The 26,768-nt window shown below is 37.5% G+C and overlaps 2 protein-coding genes across 2 annotated transcripts; both read left to right on the plus strand.

Moving 5' to 3' along the window:
* Nucleotides 1-349: 349 nt before the first annotated feature.
* LOC140780372 (uncharacterized) lies at nucleotides 350-22,120 on the plus strand. The gene is made up of 4 exons (XM_073125879.1): nucleotides 350-900; nucleotides 1,165-1,488; nucleotides 1,649-2,459; nucleotides 21,704-22,120. Exons 1-4 carry the CDS (start codon nucleotides 350-352, stop codon nucleotides 22,118-22,120), a joined length of 2,103 nt encoding a protein of 700 aa, XP_072981980.1.
* LOC140780766 (uncharacterized) lies at nucleotides 21,730-25,702 on the plus strand. Its single transcript, XM_073126519.1, has 2 exons — nucleotides 21,730-24,846; nucleotides 25,028-25,702. Exons 1-2 carry the CDS (start codon nucleotides 22,524-22,526, stop codon nucleotides 25,408-25,410), a joined length of 2,706 nt encoding a protein of 901 aa, XP_072982620.1. The 5' UTR covers nucleotides 21,730-22,523; the 3' UTR covers nucleotides 25,411-25,702.
* The last annotated feature ends 1,066 nt before the right edge of the window (nucleotides 25,703-26,768 follow it).

Consider the following 26,768-nt stretch of genomic DNA (forward strand, 5'->3'; position numbering starts at 1 on the left):
AGCTTCAAGCTCTATTAAAGCGATGGGGTCATTACTGGAGTTCTCTTCTCATCTCGTCTCTATTCTTGTTGATTTTGTGGCTTCTCACATCTCATCTGCTCCGAAGGTTGTTGCCAAGGATGTTACAAAAGAGCCCATGCCGATATTGCCTTTACCAGCTCCTCCACCATGAGATATGCAACTTTCATGTTTGCCTCGGGTTATGCCAAACATTTCTCCCAATTATAAAGGCAAACAGAAAGTTTCCCCTCAGCATGATAGATCCTCTTCCTCCCCCATCAAGATATTGAAAACCATCATGAAGTGCAATCGAATTTAGAAGTGCGACAAGCTTGCCGCACGATCAAAGATGAAAGCTATTGCATGGAATTGTAGGGGTTGCGAAGGAGTCTCTAAAATTCATAACTTGCGCCAAATCCTTTGCAGTACTCTTTCTTCTCTTGCCTTCATCTCCGAGACTCGTTGTGACACCTCAAGGTCCTCTTCTGTTATCTCTTCACTTCCCCTCTCTTGCTCATTTGTTGTTCCGGCTAACAATAGGGCTGGTAGCTTATGGATGCTTTGGAATGACTCTATTACTATCACTGTCAAAGGCTCTTCTCAACATTTTATTGCTGTGGAAGTGCTAGAACCTAGTGCTACACTCCCGTGGCTCTTCATAGGTGTTTATGGAGATCCAACGGACCAATGCACGGCTTTTATTTGGTCTCTTATAACAAATATCATTCAGGACTCTCTCACTTCACTGGTCGTTTGCGTGGGAGATTTCAATGAAATAGCCTGCGTTATTGAAAAGCTTGGAGGCCTTGCTCCTAACTGTCCTAGATACCAAGCTTTTGCAGATTGGATTCATAGTGTTGGTTTAGTCAATCTTGACTTTGATGGTCTGGGTTATACCTGGTCAAACCGCTAGGAAGCTCCTAGATTAATCAAGGAAAAGTTGGATCAGAGTCTTGCATATCCTGCTTGGTGTACTCTCTTTCCTAAAGAAAAAGTCTTTCACTTACCAGCTATATCAAGTGATCACAACCCCCTCCTCCTTAATACATCTCCCGTGAACCCTCCTAGATGCCAGTTTTGGGTTGAAAATTGGTGGCACAGAATTTTGAGTTTTTTTGAATCTTGTTCTAACCTCTGGCACACTTCCATTCAATCTGCTTGTAGTTTTTCAGCGAATATACATCGCTTTAACTCTAAGCTAAAGTCTTGGGCTCACAACCATTCTCTTAATCCATCTTTTAAACTTAAGAAGATAGAACAACAAATCATTACTTTGCAAGCCATCTCTAACCCGTCTGCTGTTGACTTAGCCCATGAGAACGCTCTTCGATCAGTGCATGAAGAACTTATTTGTCGGAAAGAAATATATTGGCATCAAAGATCCCGTCAGACGTGGCTTGCTGCTGGAGATAGAAGTATAGCTTTCTTTCATACCTCAGCCTCGGTCAGAAGACGTCGCAACCTTATTTCATCTCACTTTGGCTTCAGGTGAGCTTATCAGCTCTCCAAGGCATATACAGGAAACTTTCCTTCAGCATTTTCAAACTTTATTCACTTCTGCTACGCCTCCCTCTTCCAATGGCCCGCCTAAAACCATTTGAGATCAGTTCTCTAAGGTCAGTGAAGAGCTCACGTCTGATCTCTGCAGTCCTCCAACTGATGATGAAATCACTAAAGTTCTCATGCACTTTGGCCCTGATAAAGCTCCAGGCTATGATGGAATTAATGCACACTTTCTTCAGTCACAATGGACAACATTTAAACCTGAAATATGCCAAGAAGTTAGGAGGTTCTTTATATCGAGCTCCATGGACCGAAACCTAAATAAAACTATTATTATTCTCATACCTAAGAAGCCTGCTCTTATGTCAGTTGGAGATTTCAAACCAATTAGTCTTTGCTCTATTGTCTACAAACTTATTTCAAAGATTTTGGCTAACAAATTGAAACCTCTTCTCAATGACATTATCTCTAAAACCCAAAATGCATTCATCCCAGGTCGCCAGGTTATTGACAACCATATTTTGGTTCAAGAAGTTATGACTTACATGAAATCTTCTGGCAGCACTTCTAGATCTTTTCTCTTTAAAGCTGATCTCTCAAAAGCTTTTGATCATATGGAATGGTTCTATCTCTGTGATGTTCTAGCTCTTCATGGTTTTTGGACCAAGTTTATTAACCTGATCAACCAATGCATCTCCACCACTTCATTCACAGTGGATATCAACGGTAGCAAGGGTGGTTTCTTTACTCCTTCGAGAGGTCTTCATCAGGGCTGTCCTCTCTCGCCATATCTTTTCATCTTAGGTGCTAATCTTCTTTCTCTACTACTTGATCAGGGCTTACCATTTAAGAAAATTGTTGGACTGAAGCTAGCTCGCCCAGCCCCTGCTATTACGATAATTATTGCTCATTCTTGGGTCAAGCACTCAATTTTGACAAGTCTGCTATTCACTTTAGTAAGTATAATAACATATCCTAAAAAAGAAAAAGCTGTGTTATGGGCACAACGTGACTGGCCACATTGGCTTGGGGGTGCCACGCACCCCCTATCGTCGCCGTAGCCAACCGGCTACGGCCAGCTGGCCGCGGTGGGCCCCAGCGCCGCTGCAGCTACCACCAACCCCCATCGCCTCTCTCTATATCTTTTTCTTCTCCTCTCTCTCTCTCTCTCTTTTGGTCTCTCTCTCTCTCACACACACACACACACTACCGACTCACCGCCGCTGTCGTCGTGCTACCGCAAGTGAGCCTCCTCCTTCTTCCTCTTCCTTCTTCTCTCTCTCTCTATCTCTATCTCTATCTCTATCTCTCTTTCTCTATTTCTAGCCTCGGGCTCGGGCTCGGGCTCGCCGGAGCCGAGCCATCAGCGAGAGGCTGGCCGCTGGATGGCCACCAGCGGCCAATGCCCTCTCCCCCGGCCCGGGTCCGCAAACCCCCTCCCTCACCTTCTCTCTTTCTTCTCTTCCTCTTCTCTTCTTCTTCTTCTTTCTTCTTTCTTCTTATTTCTTATTTCTTCTTCCTTTCTCCTTTCTTTTCCCTCAGCTCTCCTCCTCCTCTTTCTGCACAGTGTTGGGCTTGGCCCAGCACTGTAGCATAGCATTGGTGGCATTATTTATGTATTTATTTATTTGTTTTATTTTAATTTTGTTAATTTATTTAGTTAGGTATTGCTTTCTTAATTAATGTAGGTAACTTATTTAGACATTAATTATTTTAATAATAATGTATATTCTTCAACATGATGATTATTAATTATAATTAGTATAATTAATGATTAACTAGGTTATAAACTATTATGCATAAATATAGGTAATACTTATATTTATGTATTTATATTTCTATTAGATTAATAGATAGTGTTGTAAATTATAATTATTAGATTTATGTACTAATATTCATAATATATGCATTTTAAGTAATCTTAACAATTTATTATATACCATTGTGTGTAGAATAAGATACTAGTCTTATTAATTAATTAATTAATTATGTTGCATAATTAAGTAAATACTATATAACTTCTGATTAATCAAGATAGAGTAAGAATTATAAAATTTATCATAAAATAGATCTTGTCTATACGTATATCTTATTTATCAATATTTAGCTTTTATTTTATAATTTCATATTTAGAATATTTTAAATAAAAAGAAACAAGCATTTCTCCTTATGTTATAACTAGCATTTTAAGATAATAATATAATTATAGTGTTGGAATCCTATCTATAATATAGATCTAACTATGTAATCAAAAATAAAAAGAAGTGATTTTAAACCTTTATATTTTACTTGAATTAATTCTAATTAGATAAACGACTAACTTCATGCTACTTAAACATATTAAAATTCTAACCCTCTTATTTGAGATCCTATGGACCTTGCTAGTGATGTGTGTCGGTTGATTTATGGACGTGAGGGATACATGTGTTGAGTTTTCTGATCGAAAGTGAGTAGTCTTATCCCGTAGACGCCTTTCTCAAATTAGGTTATATTATATATTATGTACATGCATGTTTTGGCCTCCAGCATGACTATATGACTTTATCTAGAGATGATTACAGTTGAACATATTTTATCATGCATTTGATTAGGTTGATCTGGGATATAAGTATATTGGTGATATATAGAGATGATGAGAGATGATTATACTATTATAATATGTCCAATTAATCTATAACATGAGTATGCTTGTGATAAATTAGCATGAGTATATGCATGTGTTGACTACATGGTTGCATCATTTTTCTCTTGATTCCTATTCCACATAAATTTCTGTTATGCATTGACTTGTTATCGTGCTGGATATATGCATATGATCTGTCATTTAGAAGGAAAGCATGAAATGTGATTAATAGGATAATTGATAGAAAGCGTAAGGATACTCGAGTGAGCGCGAGGGTTAGGACACGCTTGGTGGATGATTGATTGCTCGACATAATCGTGATCCTATTGGCCTTACGTCTGAGGTCGTTAGTCTGTGTGTGCAGCAGACATTCGGACACATGCTGTTCGCCAGGGCATATGTGGCGAGTTATCCTCACGAGATTTCTATCAGCTGGAAGGGTGCCCGATCTGGATGGATGTTGATACCCTTAGCGGATGGCAGGGTCTGATTATATTTGAGATCCTCCTTACGGATGGCAGAGTATGCTCTGAGCATTCGGGCATGATGTTGAGACCGTGTACCGGGTGTTGACTATGCATAGTAGTCTAGTATGATGATGACATATAGAGCGGACATTGATGACTGAGATGTTGAGAAATGCATATGATTTTATTATCATCTGATTACCTGATTATCGAGTAGTCAATATACATCATATATGGTTGCATTTGATATTATAGCATCGTCATGGTCGGCATGCATCATGTGTCATATTTGAGAGAGAGTTATGATGATAGTATGACGTAGAGAATTGTTTATTCATTGTCGAAGATTATATAATTGATCAGTTATGATATGTTATCTACTTTTTATTTATGTATTATTGAGAATACATTCATATACTCATTTATGACATGATGCTCTTTCTGATTCATATTATCCAGTACATGATTTACTCTCTGTTTGGCATCACTGATTCGGGGTAAGGTCTATTCACTGAGCCTTTTGCTCATGACTCTCTTTATTTCTTTTCTAACCCCCACAGATATTATGGTACGTGATACTAACTTGAGATATCCTGATGAGATATTTTAGAGCAAAGATGAGGTGAGCTATAGACGTGAAGTGGTATAGAGAATAGTTTAATCAGATATTGAGTTGTATCGTCGTTTGTTATATTTGTACTTTATTATATCAGACGATGATTTGTATAGTACATGTCAGATTATAGTGCACTCGCGTATTAGTTGTTTAATTATATCTTAATGGTTTGTTGTGGCCTATGTGGGTCTTGCCAGATTAGGTAGTGGTCTAATGTATATTATTGTGGACTTAGATATTCATATGTTAATAGATTTATTTGGTTGATAATATGATTTATTTGGTGTTGGATTATGTGAGTATGAATATGTTAGCATGTATTATTTGATGATGTCATGATTATATGTGCATAGGAGTGTATCTGCGCATCACGGGCCCTGCCCATCTTGTCGCGTGCACCGCGTATGCCGTGTGGGCGCGTGGGCATGCACGTGCCCGTGCCGGGCGGGGGCGTTATAGTAAGAAAACTCTAAATACTTCTTGTTCCATCATTTTGGATATTCTGGATGTAAAGCAAATGGAACATCATGATCGGTATTTGGGTTCCCTCCTTATTTGCCCGTGGTCAAAACTGGAAGCATTCCACTTTGTTTTAGATAAACTTAAAGATAAACTTGCCATGTGGAAATCCAAACTTCTCAATCATGCTGGTAGATTGGTTTTTATCAAATCAGTTCTTTCCTCAATTCCAATATTCTATATGTCTACTGTTTGCTTTCCAGGTCGGCTTCTGAAGAAACTGGACAGTGTGCTTTGGAAGTTTTGACGGGGACCTAGCAAAGACCGACCCATCTATTTTTGAAGTTGGGAGGTGTTATGCCGCTCTAAAGATCATGGTGGTCTTGGTATCCGTTCTTTTGAAGCAGTAAACAAATCTCTCATTATCAAGTTGGTGTGGAGACTTTTAACATCAAATGGCTTGTGGACTGAGATTCTTAAAGCCCATTACTTCCCTAGTTCTTCTTTTTGGGATACTGCACGTAAGCGACCTTCTTCTTGGTCCTGGCTTGCAATGCTCTATGTCGAGAAAATCGTTAAATCTTATGTAGCTTGGGAAGTCGGATCGAGAGCCAACATTTCTATTACTCAGGACACGTGGCTACGCGGCATGGACTTATCATATCTTGTTCTCCCTTCTAGCATCTCTCATGTCATTCACCTAATATCTCCAATAGGTTTATGGAATCAACAACTTATTTCCTCTATTTTTCTGTGGTCTCTTGCTACCCGCATTATTAATTCACCCCCACCCTCGCCTTCTGAAGAGGATTGCTTACTTTGGAAGCTTACTCCCACCGGTTAATTCTCTACTCGGCAGTCTGTTGCTGGACCACAAGCTATAGTATGATCTATCAAATGTATCATCTCTTCACGGTTGGATGATCTTTCTTTGACTCAGATCACCATTCCAATGCCGACTGTTTAGACGGAGATTACTTCATTGACCTCACTCTCTCTTTTTGGGTTGATGCTAGTTGGTGCAAAGGATTGGATGCTGGAATTAGTATTTATCTCCAATTAGCATTCTCAGGAATACTTTAGCAGACTATTTATTTACCTGATTGTCCTTTGGCTTTAGAAGGAGAAGCCCAGGCTCCTTTAGCAGGTCTCAAAATAATTCAAGCTCTCATACCTTTGGAGCGGGTTCTTCTTTTTTCGGATTGTAAAACAGTAGTCGATTCCTTTTTCTCTAATTCACCTAATGATATTCCGTGGGTTATTAGATCTTGGATTGGAGAGTGCCATAGCTTGCATGCTACTCTGCCTTCTACTACTATTTTGCATACTAGCAGGGCTAATAACGCTTATGCTCATAACCTTGCTTGTTTGGCTTTATCCACCCATTACTCTTTATTTGATTTGGGTGCATCATGTAATCTTTCTTGATGAAATGAACTTTGACTATGATCTTTCTCTTTCGCTCTCTCAAAAAAATAAATAAAAATAAAATAAATAAATAAATAAAAATAAAAAGAAAATAAACGATGCTTATGCGCTAACCCATATACCGAATCCAATGGCATCCCATAACTCCATATAAATAATTGTGGTTAAAGAAAATCCTGACTTTTTAAGGATGCTAAATGTAAATGTCTTTAGTTTTGGTGAAGTTTTTATTTAACACCTTGTATTTATGTGATTTTTGGATAAATAAGATGGCAGAATTACAGGGTGCTTATTGTAAATATCTTTAGTTTCGGTGAAGTTTTCTTTTAACAACCTATATGTGAATTTTTGTTCAAATAATATTGCAGAATTTCAGGTGCTATTCATAAATTTCTTTAGTTTTTGGTGAAATTTTCATTTAACACCCTATATTTATGTGAATTTACGGTTCAAATAATACCCCGGAAATTCAGGTTCTATTCGTAAATATCTTTAGTTTTTGATAAAATTTTTATTAAACACTATATTTATGTGAATTTTTAATAAAAAAAATATTACGGAAATACATACATCAATGCAAGAATCATGAAATATGTAGAGTATTTATACATATATAAAAAACTTAAAATTTAATATGAAATTTAGAAAGACATACACGTACGTTAATAAGAAACTTTGAAGGGGTATACCTATAAAAAACTCAGAGAAGAAGAGAAAAACTAGATACAATAGAGATTAGAAACAAGGGAAGATTAATACTCTTCGTTTGTTGACACCCTATTCTTCTACCTTCGTTCTCACTAATAATTAGTTTTTTTCTGATGTAAGAGTTTCGCATTGGTAAAGAGTAGTATTATTTGGCCCTTAATTATGTTAGTTGGATTCCTATTAGAAGAAGTCAAGCAAGCTGCAAGCATTAAGAACACTCAAGCATGCTTCGATATTTGTATCATTTGTAGATATAAGTAAGTTTTTTTTTTCTGAAAAGTGTCCGTAGACAGATAATTCATTAAGCTTCAAATAACAGTTACAACATGATACACTAATGAAAAAAAGGAGACAAGCATCGGCTTGTAACTAAAACAAGTATCAGCTTGTAACTAAAACAAGTGCTCATGCAAGGAAAGATTAATGGAGGAGATATGGCGTCGGCTGTGGAACAAGCCTCCCTCTTAGCCTACTGAGGTAGCCCTGGAAAAGAAAGAGTTGCAAGAGACATGGAATTCAGAGCGCATCTCATCAAAGGGTCGGCGTCCTATGGCTCTACTCGACCAAAATAGACTCGATGCGCATGAAGCGAAGAACCCAACTATACCAACTATAAAATCACTTAGCAGAATCTGGTAAGCCACCAAGCTGCACCTACACATCAGCGGCCAACCTTGGGCAACAGAACCATTGGAAGATGGCGAGCAATCAACCACCTATAACTATGGCAGATTCCCCATCGGTCGGTAGATGCAGCTAACAAGGCCTAGTAGGGGGAACAGAGCGGGTAGAGAAAGTGACAACGATAGGGTCACAGATTGGAGTTGAGGCACGGCGATGCGAGGCCGAAGAGATAGCCATTGGAAAGGCAGCCAGCATCGGCCAACTGCTGCCGGAGCGGTGACCGGAGAGAGGGGATATCTGGGCTGGGAAATGCGCCACTAAGAGGAAGAGAGTTCTGACGAAGTGGGTGGCGGAGAAAGGGCGGAGCGAGGAACCGACAGAGATGGGGCGAGGGGAGGAAGAGTGGCTACCTAGCTTAAATCTGACGAGGAAGGGGAGGAGAAGTCAATGATGAGGAGCGACGACGACGAGGGAGGGTTGGGCAAATCCGAGCATGAAAAGGTATGTGGAAGAAACATGCTTGGATCCGGTGGAAGGGGGCACTCAAGCCCGAATTCAGCGAGGGAGGGGAGGAGGATGAGAACAACTGTAGCAAGCGTGGTGTTGAGCGATAACAGCGTGGTGGTAGAGAGGAGGAAAGGTCGAACTTTTAGGAGAGGGAGAGGAAAAAAGAGGGGAAAAGAGAGAAGGTGGTTCTCCCCTCCCCTAGCTCGTCGGCTAAGGGAGGGGGCGAGCGGGGGGGGGTGAGGAGAGCCTCATCGGCGGTGCAGCGAGGGAATCATCTCCCTAAAAGGAGAGGAAAAGATCATGTGCCTGTTAGTAATTTCATGTTTTTGACATGAATTTTTATTAACTTTGAGCTAAGTTTTAAGTGGGGCCCACACATTATTAATGATGGTTTAATGGTGGAATTAATTTAGCTCAAAGTGTACTTTATTGTCAAATATTCACTTAGTCAAATCCATGAAGAGAAGTGAATGAAAATTGGCTCTAAAGTAGGTATCATGGCAATGGAAAATAAAGAAAAATGAAGTTTAGTACCATATTGGATATTTGAGAAATGTTAGTATGGTATCTAACTAACAAACTTCTTATGGGCTTTGGGCCCCAAAAGGGTACCTATTTTGTGGGTAAAGGTTACTATGCAACTTAACTCACACACGCGCGCGTCGCCCGGCCCGGCTCGGCTCGGTTCGCACGCACGGGTCAAGTCCAATTTTAATTTTTTGCCTGATACGGGTTCAAATCTGGTTTGGTTCGGGTCAATTCAGTTAGTTGGTTGAACTCGACCCAAATGGTGCATCCCTTCACAATGTAACTATAAATTAGTTTTTGACCCGAATTGGTGATTTTGCATCTTTTCGTCAAGCATGTTTACCTCTATAAATAGGCTGTCAGTCTGCATAATTAAAGATGAAAACAGATGATTCAATTGACAAATACAAGGCGAGACTTGTAGTCAAAGGATATAGACAGACAGAGGGAATAGATTACTTTGATACATATTCACCTGTAACAAGAATAACGTCTATCCGATTAATAATTGCTCTTGCGGCATTATATAATCTGGAAATACATCAGATGGATGTGAAAACTGCATTCTTGAATGGTGAATTAAATGAAGAAATCTATATGGAACAACCCGAAGGGTTTGTGGCTCCAGGACAAGAGAGAAAAGTGTGCAAATTAGTTAAGTCTCTTTATGGGCTTAAACAAGCACCTAAACAATGGCATGAAAAATTTGACTTAGTTATGATGTCAAATGGTTTTCACATTAATGAATGTGATAAATGTGTTTATGTGAAATGCATTTCAGATAATTATGTCATTGTATGTCTATATGTGGATGACATGATAATAACTGGTAGCAATATTAATATCATTAAAGCTACCAAAAACATGTTGGCTAACAAGTTCGATATGAAAGATATGGGAGTTGCAGATGTGATTCTTGGTATAAAGATCACTAAGGCAACCGAAGGGTATGTTATATCTCAATCACATTATATTGAGAAAATACTCAACAAATTTGATAAAGATAGTAGCAATATAGCCAGAACACCTATAGATGTGAATCATCATCTCACAAAAAATACAGGTGTATGTATATCTCAGTTAGAATATTCTCGGATAATAGGCGCTTTGATGTACGTCATGAATTGCACTCGTCCGTATATTGCGTACTCCGTGAGTAAACGAGTAGATATACAAGTAATCCAGCAAAGTGATCACCGGAAGGCAATAGTTAGGGTACTCGGATATTTGAGATACACCACTAACTATGGATTGCATTATTCAAAATATCCAGCAAGATTACTTGAAGGGTACAAAGATGCAAACCGGATATCTCGATACAAAGATACCAAATCCACGAGCGGATATGTCTTTACACTTGGAGGTGCATCTATTTCATGGAAATCTTCTAAACAAACATGTATAGCTAGATCTACTATGGAATCTGAATTCATAGCATTAGATAAGGCCGGAGAAGAAGCGAGAATGGCTTCAAATTTTTTAGAAGATATTCCTATGTGGCCAAAACCTGTGTCCGCAATTTGCATACATTGCGATAGTCAATCAGCTATAGGAAGGGCACAGAGTCAAATGTATAACGGTAAGTCACGACATATACGTCGTAGGCATAATATAGTGCGACAATTGATCTCAAATGGTATAATATCCATTGATTATGTAAAATCAAAGGATAACATCGCGGATCCATTAACTAAGGGTTTAACAAGAGATCAAGTATATTGTTCATCGAGGGGAATGGGTTTGAAGCCTACCACCTAGAGTAACGACACAACGGCAACCCAACCTAGTTGACTGGAGATCCCAAGATCTAGGTTCAAAGGGACAACCGAGTTGTGGGGGCGTTCTCTGAAATCACTAAGGAATTAAATTTCCTACACCTTTCCTATGATGACATAGTGATAAACATGTACTAAGCGTTAGGGTAAGCAATGCTTTTAATGACTCTTATACTTTGGAAATCCAAGTGGAGTATGACAGGATACTCTTAATAAGAGGTCACATATGTGAGTGTGAAGTGGGCCGCTTCTATGAGATGACTAGGCTAAATCTCTAGAGCACTCAAATAATTACTAGGCGCGTCTAGGGCCGAAATGGACACAACATATAGAACCGACTGTGTTGAAAAGAGCCGTGTGAGTATTATTGTCTTGGTTTATACAAAAGCTGAACAGTTCAAGACATCATGTTCACTGGTTAGCGAATAAATCCGATAATACTTCACTATGGAAGGTTCAAAGCCAAAAGCTACCTTTCCTGATGAGGTAACTTTTCGTTGTACTCTCAATCAAGTCTGCATTTCATATGCATTTTCAGCCAATTTATTCATGTGGGGGATTGTTAGTAATTTCATGTTTTTGACATAAAGTTTTATTAACTTTGAGCTAAGTTTTAAGTGGGGCCCACACATTATTAATGATGGTTTAATGGTGGAATTAATTTAGCTCAAAGTGTACTTTATTGTCAAATATTCACTTAGTCAAATCCATGAAGAGAAGTGAATGAAAATTGGCTCTAAAGTAGGTATCATGGCAATGAAAAATAAAGAAAAATGAAGTTTAGTACCATATTGGATATTTGAGAAATGTTAGTATGGTATATAACTAACAAACTTCTTATGGGCTTTGGGCCCCAAAAGGGTACCTATTTTGTGGGTAAAGGTTACTATGCAACTTAACTCACACACGCGCGCGCCGCCCGGCTCGGCTCGGTTCGCACGCACGGGTCAAGTCCAATTTTAATTTTTTGCCTGATACGGGTTCAAATCTAGTTTGGTTCGGGTCAATTCAGTTAGTTGGTTGAACTCGACCCAAATGGTGCATCCCTTCACAATGTAACTATAAATTAGTTTTTGACCCGAATTGGTGATTTTGCATCTTTTCGTCAAGCCTGTTTACCTCTATAAATAGGCTGTCAGTCTGCATAATTAAAGACAGAACATCAGAGAAGAAAACTTGGTTCATTCCTTATAGAGTCGAGTCTGCATCCGAAAGAGAGTACAACACAGTTCAGGTTCAATCAAGGCATTAGAAAGCTGCTTCCTTTCCAGTGCAAGGCAGTCGTTGTATCCTGGGAGACCGACGTCCACTGTTCCAGAAGCAATCGGTGGAGGGCGAATTGGTCTTAAGGAGATAGTGTCCAACACTAGACTCGACTATTCAGAATTTTATATTCTATAATCTGTAAGTTATTTATATTATTTTGATCGAATTTATTGTGACTCTTTGGAATCAGATTGTTACCGCCAATAGTGCCAAACCCTAGCAGAGCTAGATATAGGTAAGTTGCCGAATCATACAAATATGCATCAATCTATATTATATGGGTATCTACAAGTCTTCCAAGAAATGTCTTTTTTATTAAAAAAAAACCTATATATGAACTCGCAAATCTTGACATAGTGAATAGAATCAAATTGCGAGTTCTACACAGATAGTCATCGATGATCGTCGTCGCCTTATTTATGATCTCTATGGAGAGTGATCGGGATGAATGGGCAGAGGAATACAAGATTTCAGAAATAGAAATTTTTGAGCTACTAGAAAGTTTAGAAACTCTAATTTAAGAAACATGCATGAAACACCATTAATCTCAAAATGAGATTAAAATAGAATTACTAGTTCTACGTACATTAGTGAGGGACTGCAGGAGGTTTGTTGCGCCAGATGGGATCTCGACAATTCTCACTGGGAGTGTCACAACCACCTCTTGCCTGTGAGACTAGTACTTGAGAAGAAGACAACAGCCAAAGAATAGATGCAATGGAGATGACGAGGAACAAGAGAAGATTAGTACTCCTCTTCCTCTGCTGGTGATGCCCCATTCCTAATTGACTCCTCTACTGCTATTGCTAGTTAAGAGAAATTGATACGCTTATATAGAAGATATTTGATGCTAGATGGACTACTTTCCTTGCAATAACCTTTGGTGCTATCTAGAGGAGCTATTAATTGGCAGCACCAAGGTGGAAAAGCACGAGGGGAGACCAAGTGGAGATGCACGACCTTGGTAACAATCTGATTCCAATAATTACAAGAAATCCGATTCAAAGTGTTTATTATTTAACTTCGGTTTCATACTTTTAGTCTATTGGGTCCTATTTTTTCTGATAGTGAGACGACTCAAATGGATCTACATTGCCCGTTCGCACACCGTACTAGTGTGCTACAAATTCTTTACTTGTTTTTCCAAAATCCCATACATATGTTCACATAAAGCTAGATGGCACTATCTTATCCATTGTGAATCCAAGTTACGAGAGGTTTTCCTTGGTTTACGCCCATGGAATTCTCCACCTTTGACAAAACAAGCGTTGTTGTTTTTGGACCATTGGAGATGGACTCGTGATAGTCAAGAGTACTCTTCTACTGCCACATGGCCCACATTCCATGGAATAAAAGGTTCATTTTGATTTATGGACTACTTAAGCCAGAGAAAAAAGAAGAAGAAGTAATCTACTCTTAAAAAGTGAAGAGGTGAGATTGGCAGTGGAGGAGCTAAAAATTTTGATAGGGAGTCCAATATCTCTAATTATATAGAATTACTTATGAAAAATAGTATTTGTTATAATAATCTAATTAAAATTATTTTAGGTATAAAAAAAAGACAACATATCTTCTTTTTTTTCATTTAATCAAATTTGAATTTTTAATTATATAGATTAGTTTTCAATACTAAAATGTATCTACTTAGGAATAAAAGAGTACGTTTTTTTTTTACCATTGCTCTATGTTGACCAGTGTTTCTGATCAATTTTACATAACCTCGCACAATTTGTCACTCGATGTAGAGAAAAGTTATTAAATTAGAGGTAATTATTGAATCATCGACGTATTGGATAGAAGTATGAGTGATTTTAGAGGAGTACAAGGTTCTACACTGATAGATAGGTATCTCATAGTCCACATTATAATTAGATTAGGGAAGAGGATGTTTGTTTTGGATGACAGGAGTAATACAAATCCCAGTATTAGGGTCACAAGGAACTGATCCGATTGTTGTGACTAGTACTTGAGAAGAAGAGAATAGCCAAAGAATCATCCAACCATGACGACGAACAATAAAAGTAATACACTCAGCTAATTTTTCATTCCACACCACGCAGTGGAAATTTACACAAAAAAATATAGTAAGCTTTTCAATTTTGTCACTCAGGTCCATTTTTTGTTTCCTTTGCACATGAAATATTCTTTATTGTACTCTTCTTCTTTTTCTATCTCTCTTTCTCTTTTTTTTTTTATACAAGCCTCACTAATCACTTTTAAATTAATAAAGTAAGAGAATAATCGGTGATAGTAGTGAGATAATTAGGACTAGTTATTCAGCTATTCGTTTGACTTGCTAATAAGTATGCAAATCTGTCCAATTATTCCAATGATAGATGGGATAGAAATTGGAGTTTTATTAGAGAAACTTCTATTTATTTATGGATGTTAGCACATTTATGTCATAGTTAGTATACTTAAATTTGAATTAGTTAGTTTCTCCTAAAAAACTCTTAACAATAAATTGCAATATCTAGTTAGTTATTCACACTTTTATTACACTTTTATTTATAAATTTTGTAGTTAATTTACCCATTTTACATTTATATTTGTGAATTTCGTACTTAATCATTAGCAACAAAAAGAACAAAGAAAAAAAAGAATTGCTTTATGTTGCTAAAATAACTAAAAGCTCTGTAACCAATATTTCAAAAAAAAAAAAGAGAATTGCTAAATTCAAATTGCTTGGTTTCTTTTTTCTAAAAAAATTTAATCTATGTTGTAAATAAGTTGCAATATCTAGTTATGAATACCGTAAATTAGTAAGATATTAGTGATTATAAAATGTTAATCTTCGGCTTTGATTTCACATTACTAGAGTATTCTTGGGTCTTTAATTTTGTTTATGAAAGACTCGGTATCTTATTAGTCAATAATATAAAAAGTTGGTTAAAAGGACTCAGCATCTTATTATTGAATATCCAACTCTGTCTTGAGTCCTAGAAAATGTTAGTCTTTTGGGCTTATTTACTTTGAGTTGAGAGACCTCTCATAAACTAGTTCAAGAATCTCTAACTTGGTTCAGTAATTAATTTTTTTTATATCTAATTACGTTTAATTTTTAAAAAATTAAGATTAGAAAATAAAACTAACTAATAAGTTTGGGCCTAGCCTCAGACCAAGCAAGGTTATATTTTTATTTTTATTTTTCTTTTTTATAGTGACAATGTGAAGATGACGTCTCCTATTTAATTACTGAATTAGCGTTCAGGGCACGTAAAGCACGACAACGGCATATTAATTTCTTATCTCTTTTCTCTATGATTTATGAGAAATATTGGAATTAGCAGCAACAAAGTAAAAAAGAGATTAAATTAAATTGAACCTATGGGTTCCATTTAAAATTTCATCCACAGTTGAAAGTTCTTTAGAACGTTCCATCTTTTTCTCTTCTTTTGATTAATATTCATCTTCTTCTGTATTTAAATTCTTAAATCGATTTTTCTTATGAATGGGACGAATTTAAAAAAAATAGAATATCTACAAACGAAGCAAACCAACCAAAACATTATCCTCAAATTCAGAATAAAAAATCTAATTTAAGTAATACCATATTAAATTTTTATTAATAATAGATTTAATAGTTAGTCTCTTCAGATTCTAAAGTTACTAAGGATTCCAAAGATACTAATATGAATTCTGGACCAATTTGATAGTAAAAAAATTATAAAAATTTATCTAATGGTAGCCTCAAAAATTAGCTTTCCAGTTGTTTTCGTTTCACATAAATTGGAGATTGGAATGAAAAGATATAAATAAAATAGTAGAGAAAAGTTAGAACGGGGCAGATCGGTAAATATCTAACGTTACGGCGATCGTTGGAGGGTGGCGAATGGCCAAAGGTGGTTGTCGATGGGTGTATAATAGAGTGACTCATGGTAGAGGATGCTGGTTAGGGTTTGGGTGTTTGAAAGAGTTCTGCAGTTACGATATACTCCTATGAAAATAAAGACGATCTAATGGCTACGATAAAATGATAAATACGATAATAAAATAACTAAACTCAATTATTTCCCAATGCTCGGATGATTAAACAAATAAGCCTAACACCTTTATATATAGAGGTCGGATACAATGAGTCCTACTCGGACTAGCCCTAAAGACTTATATGACTCGAAGTAGGATTTATTTTAGAGGCTTGTATGACTTAATTAGACTTACAGTAGTGACTTATATGACTTAACTAGACTTGTCTTAAAGACTTACATGACATAACTAGACTTGCCTTAAGAGCTTACAATATAAATTAATTAAATATAAATAAACTCGATCCATCAAACCTAATGTCCCCGTGATTCGATCCGATCAGATCCGGATCATATCAATCCATCACACTTTCGAAATCTTGTCCTCAAGGTGTCTAATCTCTAATGTCCTTATACTCATAGAGCTGCTTATGCGAATTAGTGGACTTAGGTTCATCCTCTTCATGACCGTCTAAGAACATGACATTGGCTGACTGGCACTGGCATTTATGATCGGGGGTAAGTCTGTCATCATAATAAAAATATAAGTATTTCCTTCTATGCTCCTCCAAGTCATTGGGTATAAATCAGCGCGAGATCTACTATCAGTTGGGTTGAGTCGTCTACGCGGGCTGAGTCGGGGTAGATGTAGTCTCCTTACGGATCTGATTCAACTGATCCAACTTGGACTTCACCAGAATAGCTAGGGAGAATGTCTCAACAAAAGTAGTGCGCCTCAAAACCTTGACCTCAACCTCAATGTCAAGCCTGAACCCACTAATGAAGGTACTCTTCAGGGCCAACTTTGACCAGTTGGTGACTTAGTTGTAGATTCATTTGAACTCTTTCAAGTAAGCTCAAACCGTTGTTGACTGAGTCAGCTTAGTCAACATGGTCTGAAAGTCCTTGTACTAGGTTGAACCAAATCGAGCACGTCATGGCAAAGTATGAACGCACTGCAAACGACCAAATATACATCTCTGTATGTGTGAACACACTATAAATAACTACAAAGTGCATTTGAACGGTCCTAGAGTGCGTTCGAACGCACTTCAAATAATAGAATAGGCAATTTAATGCAGAGTGACTATTCATGTGCCCTTGAGTAATTTTTCATACTTTTTCAACTATTATGACACTGCTTGAGCACTTCAATAACGACTCTAAAATTATTTCGAACACTTTGATTTTAAAATCAACTTCCACTTTAATATTCTTCATTATGATATATAATAACTTGTGCATATGCTCATACATAAAATTTAGATATATTATATAAATAAAAATTATATTTTGAAATATAATTTACTAATTATATAAGTACAAATAAAATCTAACACATAATTATTAGAGTCGGACTAAGTTTTAACAAATAGGGAGATTTACTTGTAAATGGATAAAAATAAATTTATTTGTAATATAGTCAAAATATAAAAGATGCTATTTGTATTTTTTTCTAAATCTTATGACGACTTGCACGTATATTCGTTAAAACCCAAGATTTTGCATAGATATAGTTCCTCTTTACAATTATAAGTTAAAAAGACGAGTAGTACCACTAAATAGATTGAGTATATATATGTAGACCGTTGATTAGCTTTAAGGGGCTATTAAAAAAAGGTTCTAGTACTACTAGAGAAGGAGTAATAAGCAAACGGGGTAGTTTTAGATGAATACACATGCAAAAAAGAAACGCTAAAAATATATAGAAAGCTCTCCCTTTCCTTCCATAACTTTAAAAAGAAAAAATACACTTGGTTAATATAAAGAAAAGGTCTCCAATCACAACTTCACTTATCAATGTTTGGCAGGTGGCACAGTAATGCGATGAGGACGTCGAGGTTCTGGAGGATCGTCAGTCGTTGGGGAACCTGTGCAAGTTTCACTATTACAAGCTTTTGGCGCTGAGATCACTGGAAGCTGAAGCCAAGGAATGGAACAAGTGATGATGGAGATGAGGAGGAAGAGAGTAGTAGTGATAGTAGAACTACTCGTCCTCCTCCTAAAATGGGCCATCTCTTCTCGTAACTTATTTTCTTGGCGATGGAGAAGAGATGAATGGTGCACTATGTTACGAACCGGCTTAATCCGATCCATAACGGTTTTCAAGTTTAAATCTTAGCTTGATAGCCCTCCAATGGCTAGGTAGATGCTAGGTTTAATTTTTGGTTTGAAGAGGGAGAAGTTATTGTAGAAGATGGAGGTTAGAAGTTGGAAGAGGCCGACCAAAAACTTGGACGATGGAAGAAGGGAGGTGGAAGAGGATACCAATGGCTAGAGTCAAATAGAGAAGGAGATAAAGGCCAAAGCAAATTCCAATATCATCATCATTATGCTCCAATTAAGGTTTCCTCCACATATATATAGAGCTCACCCTAGGGACTCATCAACTAACAAATCAACAACTAAGTTAAAACCCTAACAAACCAACTAAACTAGTATTTCTTATCTTTCCATATTAACCCTTAATTTCTTCGTAGATAGATTCCGAATCTGGAGAAGTCATAAATACAAAAGTTGTAGATCTGGAGGTTGGAAAACTTATCTAACTAGTTTGATATTATTTGGATATGTGTAAAATATTCTGTGAATATTTTTCAAAAACTGCACAGAATTAAATTTAGCTAATTAAATAAAATTCTAACTTGCTAAGACTCTAACTAAACTAAATAATCAAATAAGATAATTAGACTCAATCCACTAAGCCCAATCTCCCTTTGATGTGATCCGATCTAACCCAATTCACATCATGCACTTAGTTAGTTTATACAGAGGGACGAGTACTTCGACATGGTCGGACTTCTTCCTTTACATCAATTTAAGCTAGCTATCTCCAACTAGCCGAGAGTTATCGCTTTGACAAATTAACCACCTGGATTCATGCGTATAAGTCAAATTAAGCAATATACTTTTCTGAGCTTCTTTATTTACGTTTTATTTTTATTTTTTATTTTCTTTTACTTGAAACTTTATTTTTTTTACATTTATATTTTTATATCAACTCTATTGTTTTTAGTTGATATTACTACTTTTTATATTGAGAATAATAATGTCATTTATTTACGACTTACTTGCTCTTTTAGGATAAATATAACGATAACTTATCCCTCCATATATTATATTACAAGGCTGCAACCGCATAATCAGGATTTGGAGGAATGCGATGGATGACAATGTCATTATGTCATTGATGAAAGAGAGCGATTGAGATAGAAACCGCAGGACAAGAAATAAAGAGAATACGTGTCGTAGAAATGCAATGTAAATATCACTAATGGGTATAAAAGTTGAAAATAAAATGATCAGAAGTAACACCAAGAAGAAGAAGAAACAAGATAATCAAATCATTAGAGAGAAGAGATAAGAAATACGCGGTTCATACTTACTATATATTAAGCCTCCATTCATCCAACCAATAAGTCCATTGTTGTGAAGAAGTGCCCAAAAGTGCCGGGTGGAAAAATTGATACGCGGAATAGAAGAGAAGGAAAATAAACCATGAAGAGAAAGAGATAAGAAATACGTGGTTGGTGCGCTTGACGTACCCTAGTCGCTAATACATTAAATAGGAGAAGTCATCCTCATTACATTGTCCCTATAAAAAACAAAACAAAATGAAAGACCCAAGAATACTCTGATAACGTGAAATAATAGCTAGAGACTTAACATCTAAAGATGCTTCATTTCCACACTTAGTCTCCCTGGAGCTCTTATGCTGGGGGGTGCTAATAGCTCGAGCAGTCCATCTTGATCCTAAGGTTAATTTTCCAGACCAACTACTCCTCTCAGTTCTCATGTAAGGAAAATTACTTTATGTCGCATCAAATCTTCTGAATCTACTACTACGAAACAAATCATTAATCTTACTACGAAACTCTCAAACGTTCATATTAAAAGCTAGGCTAGTCTATGACTAAACGTATGTAAATACCAACAATGGCCAACAAAACTCGAGACTCTTACCCTACTGAAATTCTCGTCATATGAGAAAGATGAGCAATTAATTAGCAGCACCAAAGTAAAAAGCACGAGGAGAGACCAAGTGGAGATGACAAAGATCTTTCATCCTAGCTCGACCACAAATGGATCCATATATGTCAGTTTTTGGCTTCAATTCCACACTTTTAGTCTATATATTGTATCCCTTTATTGATAGTGACTCTTTGGCAACCACACATGGATCACTATGAGAAGTTTTCATTGGTTTCAGCCTTGACTTCGTTTCATACTGGAATTCTCCACATTTGACAAAAGAATTGTTATCATGTGGAAAGTTGGAAACCAAATTAAACTCAAGACTCAGGGATAAGTCAAGAGCCTTCTACTGCCACATTCTGTCAGTCAAGAGTAACTACTATCATGGGTCAGTCATTGTCAGGGTTGTGCCCATATACCATGATGAAGTTTCATTTCCGCAATTGGTCTCCCTGGAGCTCTTATGCTGGGGGTTGCTAATAGCTCGAGCAATCCATCTTGATCCTAAGGTTAATTTTCTAGACCAACTACTCCTCTCATAGTCTCTTGCAAGGAAAATTATTTCATGTAGCATCAAATCGTCTGAATCCACTACTCGAAACAAATCATTAATCTTACTACGAAACTCTCAAACGTTCATATTGAAAGCTAGGCTAGTCTATGACTAAACGTTTGTAAAGACAAACAATGGCCAACAAAACTCAGACTCTTACCCTACTGGAATTCTCGTCATATGAGAAAGAGGAGCAATTAATTAGCAGCATCAAAGTAAAAAGCACAAGGAGAGACTAAGTGGAGAAGACAAAGATCTTTCATCCTAGCTCGACCACAAATGGATCTATATATGTCATTTTTTGGCTTCGATTCCACACTTTTAGTTTATATATTATATCCCTTTATTGATAGTGACTCTTTGGCAACCACACATGGATCACTATGAGAAGTTTTCATTGGTTTCAGCCTTGACTTTGTTTCATACTAGAATTCTCCACCTTTGACAAAAAAATTGTTATCTATGAAAAGTTGGAAAACAAATTAAACTCAAGACCCGAGGATAAGTCAAGAGCCTTCTACTGCCACATCCGGTCAGTCAAGAGTAACTACTATCATGGGTCAGTCATTGTCAGGGTTGTGCCCGTATACCATGATGAAGATGAGTAGTATCTTGCCTCATCGCGCTCTGATCTTCTTCTTCGTCTCTGTGATTAGTTATTAATTTTTTTTCCATGTGTCTCATTTCCCAACTCTTCTTAATGAAGCCCCCGCAAGTGTTTCACCCAACTGTAAAGATATGTTGCTCGTACCTCCTCCTGATAATCCTCCAAACTAATGTTCTTCTTCTCCAGTCCTCCCCCGTCGTCAAGGCTTTGGGAAGTAGTGAAACCGACCGTCGTGCTCTCCTAGCCTTCAAGGCAGCAATAACCCATGATCCTCACGGCTTCCTGAGGTCGTGGAACGTGACGGTTCCCTTCTGCCAATGGCCGGGCGTCGCTTGCCGTGGCCAAAACAAGGGAAGGATGACATCCTTGGTCCTCGAGTCGAAGGGCCTTGAAGGCCCTCTATCTCCTTCTATTGGAAATTTTACCTTCCTCACTGTACTTCGCCTCCCAGGCAACACACTCAGTGGCACTATACCCCCCCCAGTTAGGCCAGCTAAGAAGCCTCTATCTCCTTAACTTGAGCTCCAACTCCTTGGACGGAGCCATTCCTTCTAGTTTAGGCTTATGTAATGATCTTGTATTTATCGACTTCACCAATAATAGGCTCTCCGAAAGCATCCCTTTTGAGCTCGGCTCCCTGCCCAAGCTGCAGGTGTTGAATCTAGGCTCTAGCAGGCTTACAGGACACATCCCATCTTGGCCTGCGGGGAACCTCTCATCCCTGCTGCAGCTTGATCTCTCCTACAACAATCTCTCCGGCGAGATACCGCCATCCTTGGGAGACATCTCTTCCCTCCTGTCTCTTTATCTATCAGCCAACGACCTCATTGGGCACATACCACCTTCCTTCGGAAATCTTTCCTCGCTCCAGTCTCTCGCTCTTGCCGACAATGAGCTCGACGGTGTAATCCCAGCCGAGATGGGCAAGCTCCTGAATCTAAGCTATCTCGATCTCTCTAACAACGGTCTTACCGGGGAGATTCCACCCTCGGTAGATAAACTCCGATCCCTTGCTACCCTCATTCTGCCAAACAACAATCTCACAGGAGTTATTCCTCCTGGGCTGGGTAACCTTGCTTCTCTCAATTATCTTGTCCTCTCAGGAAATGGCCTCAAGGGTTTGATCCCTTCATCACTCACCAACCTATCATCTCTCAATGTTCTTGATCTAGCGAGAAACCGTCTCGACGGGCACCTGTCAAAGGACTTTGGCCAGCTGACGAGCCTAGTCTTCTTTGACGTGTCTGAGAATAATCTTTCAGGCGCCATTCCCCTGTCGCTCTACAATATATCATCTCTACAAACTCTGAGTTGTACAAATAATCACCTTTCTGGAACACTTCCTCTCCACATCGGCGATACCCTTCCTAACCTTCAATACCTCAACATGGTGGGAAACCAGCTCGAAGGGCCCATTCCGATCTCGTTGTCTAATGCTTCTGGGCTTCAAAAAATTGATCTAAGTCAAAACCAATTTAGCGGAAGAATACCTGCAAATCTTGGTAGATTGCAATCTCTCTTTCGGTTGGGCTTGGAGTCCAACGAGCTTGAAGCTAGGGAGGCAAGTGATTGGGATTTTCTCTCTTCACTGGCTAACTGCACTCAGTTGAAGGTGCTAAGCCTAAATAAGAACGACCTTGCAGGTGAATTACCTACCTCAATTACCAATCTCTCTACTCAGATCCAAACGTTAACCCTTGGGCAGAATCAACTTACTGGGACCCTTCCTCCTGGGATTGGGAACTTGGTAAACTTGAACACCTTGGGTGTTCAGCAGAACAACTTCATTGGCACTATTCCGGAGTCTTTTGGCAAACTTACAAACCTAGAAGCTTTAATCTTGTTTAGCAATAAACTTTCAGGTACGATACCATCTTCCCTTGGTAATCTCACCCGGTTGAATGAGCTCTATCTTGAAAAAAATGAATTGCAAGGTGAAATACCAATTAGCCTTGGAGACTGTCAGAATTTAAACACCTTAAATCTTACTAGCAACCACTTCATTGGATCCATTCCCGAAGAAATCCTTACTCTTCCTTCTTTATCCATATATCTTGGCTTATCAAACAATTCCTTGAGTGGGTCACTGCCATCAGAAGTGGGTAATTTGAAGAACCTTTGGTTCTTGGATATCTCCAACAATAGGTTCTCAGGTAGAATTCCTGATACCATAGGTTATTGTCAATTGTTGGAAATTCTCTATTTGAATGGCAACTTCTTTGAAGGAGCTATCCCTTCATCTTTCAAGTTCTTAAGAGGCATGAAGATACTGGATTTATCACATAATAATCTTTCCGGCCCTATCCCCGATTTTTTAGCAGATTTTCCGTATCTGCAACTTGTAAATCTATCGTTCAACAATCTTGATGGTGAAGTACCAGATCAAGGAGTCTTCAAGAATGTCAGTGCAATATCACTCCTTGGAAACAACCACCTCTGTGGGGGTGTCATGGATTTACATTTGCCTCGTTGCTCAATTCAAACATCGAAGAAGCATCGATCACTTGTGCTGAGAGTAATTGTCCCGGTCATTTGTGGACTCTTACTGCTGGTCATAATGTTCATTACTTGTCTTCTGATAAGAAGTTCAAACAAGCAACATTTGTCTATGATCCCCTCGGCCTCGCGGGATCTTCACTGGAGAGTTTCTTACACGGAATTGATGAAGGCAACTGATAATTTTTCTTCGGAAAAATTGATTGGCAGGGGAGCACATGGTTCTGTGTTCAAAGGGATTTTGTCTGATGGGGAAACTGTAGTTGCAGTCAAGATTGTTGATCTCCAGCAGCGACAAGCCCTTAGGACCTTCATGGCAGAATGTGAAGTTTTGAGGAATATTAGACATCGCAATCTTGTCAAGATCTTAACAAGTTGTGCAACTTTGGACTCCAGAGGTAATGATTTTAGAGCTCTGGTTTTTGAGTTCATGCCAAACAGGAGTCTGGAGAATTGGTTGCATCCAGAAGTCGATGCAAAGATTTATTCGAGGAGTTTAAAACTTGTTGAAAGAGTAAACATTGCGATAGATGTGGCTGCCGCACTGAATTATCTTCACAATGGATGCGAGATACCAATTATCCATTGTGATCTAAAGCCAAGCAATGTCCTTCTTGACCAAAATATGAGTGCGCATGTAGGAGACTTTGGCCTGGCAAGGTTCCTTCGAACAAGCAGCAACATGGCGTATCGAGATCCATCTAGTTCGGTTGCTGTTAAGGGGTCCATTGGATACGTTCCTCCTGGTAATGATACTTGGTCTTTTCTTTCAAGTGTTTATATATATATATAACTAGAATGTATAAGAAGGCTCAAAGGGAGATCAAACTTCATTTTTCTAATTTCTTCCACTTGTTTGGATCCTTCTTGCTTTAGAGTAATAGCATACATATATTTTTAAGTTTCTTGGCCATTGGTAAATTGCAGAATATGGGATGGGCAGCCATTTGTCAACTCAAGGTGATGTTTACAGCTATAGTATCCTTCTGCTGGAGCTACTTACGGGAAGGAGGCCTACAGATAACATGTTCCGAGATGGTCTTACCCTTCAAACTTTCATCGAGAAGGAAATGTCAAAAGAAATATCCCTCCTCACCTTGATTGTGGATCCCTCTCTGTTTTCAGAAGTTGGAGAGGAAACTATAGTTGATCTTGACCAAGGAAACAAATCGAGTAATAGGATAGAGCATTGCCTAACTTGGCTTCTCAAAGTTGGACTATCATGCGCAAAGGAGTCACCAAGAGAACGCATGAAGATGAAGGATGTGGAATCCCAGATGATGACTATCAGGGAATTGCTTCTACCGTGATCATCTTCTTTTATTAGGAATAATTATTATCTATACTCTTAATGCTTGTTATTATATATTATATATGTTCATTTGTAAGAGCATCTCCAACCGGGCTCTAAAACTCTAAATTTGGAGCCCGATGGAGCTCCAACCAAGGTCTAAATGGGACTCCAAATTTAAAGCCATGAATAGTGGGGCTCCAAATTTGGAGCCCCGCCATGAAAATGGAGCCGGGCTCTATTTGTCATATCAACTTTTTAAAAATGCCAAAATTGCCTAATAAGTGTTATATTCAATAATTTTAATTCAATTTGTATTCTTTGTTAAATAATTTAGTTAGTTAAACTGAGTATATAATTAGTTTTACTAATTGGTTTTTAACAAAAATAATACTATTGGAAAGGTCTCATCGATACCTTTAAAATGAGTCTAATATTAAATTATTTTTGAGTTAATTTTAATTTTAATTTTTTTATTATTTATAAAAATGAGTCTAATATTAAATTATTTTGATTCGTTTAATTAAAAAATTAGTAATTTAAAATTAATTCTAAAACTATTAAATATTAATCTTATTTTAAAGATCTCGACGAGAGTTTTCTAACCATATATTTTTTAATAAAAAATAATAACACTAAGATGATCTATTAATCAATTTAAAATAGCTCATATAATAATATATATATGGAGTCCGGTGCATTAGAGTTCGCATGAGTCTTGCTCCATTTTTTGCTTCAAGCATGGGAGATGCTAAAATAAAGCTTACCTTCTCTACAGTAATACTTGTGTGCCGTAAAGTTTGAATGGACTCAGTCAAAAAGTCAAAACCACTGAGTTATCTGGAACAGTACTCTGAGCAATAAATGGAGTGAGTTTTCTTTTCCATTATTTGTAAATGAAGTCTCATATTTACTTAAAAATACCGAGCAACATTCAGTGTTAACTTTAATTTAACATGCACCCGATGCATAAAACAAAAAGTAGAATATTTTGTCCATTTCAAAAAATTATTTCTAATTTCCTCACAGTTATCTTGCTCCTCAAATATCACTTTTGAAGTTAAATAACAATAGTTTTAGAACTATTGATTTTGTGAATTTCCATGTTTATATACGATTTTAGAATTTTAGAGACTTGATTTGATTCTATTTTAATAAAATTGATGTTTTGATTTGTCCCCAAGTAATTTTGGAGGCTTAATTTCGCTCTATGATTAAGTTAATGTGATAGCCATGTTTTTTTTTTTTTGAATAATAGTCCGTAGACTAGAAGTTTTCATTCAGCCCAAGAGCGCCATTTACACCCGACGGCAATTCGTCCCAGATTTTACAAAGTGTTTTATGGCCAGCCAGCCTAGCTAAGTGATGAGCAAGGGT

The sequence above is a fragment of the Typha latifolia genome, chromosome 1 (genome assembly GCF_019914945.1).
Source record: "Typha latifolia isolate L0001 chromosome 1, TyphaL0001v2, whole genome shotgun sequence".
NCBI lineage: Eukaryota > Viridiplantae > Streptophyta > Magnoliopsida > Poales > Typhaceae > Typha > Typha latifolia.

Coding starts and splice junctions, on each gene's coding strand:
- LOC140780766 (XM_073126519.1), top strand. CDS start 22,524: ATGGGCAAGCTCCTGAATCTAAGCTATCTCGATCTCTCTAACAACGGT. Junction 24,847..25,027: donor CATTGGATACGTTCCTCCTG/GTAATGATACTT, acceptor GGTAAATTGCAG/AATATGGGATGGGCAGCCAT.
- LOC140780372 (XM_073125879.1), top strand. CDS start 350: ATGAAAGCTATTGCATGGAATTGTAGGGGTTGCGAAGGAGTCTCTAAA. Junction 1,489..1,648: donor TCATCTCACTTTGGCTTCAG/GTGAGCTTATCA, acceptor TGATCTCTGCAG/TCCTCCAACTGATGATGAAA. Junction 2,460..21,703: donor CAAGTCTGCTATTCACTTTA/GTAAGTATAATA, acceptor TTCTTAATGAAG/CCCCCGCAAGTGTTTCACCC.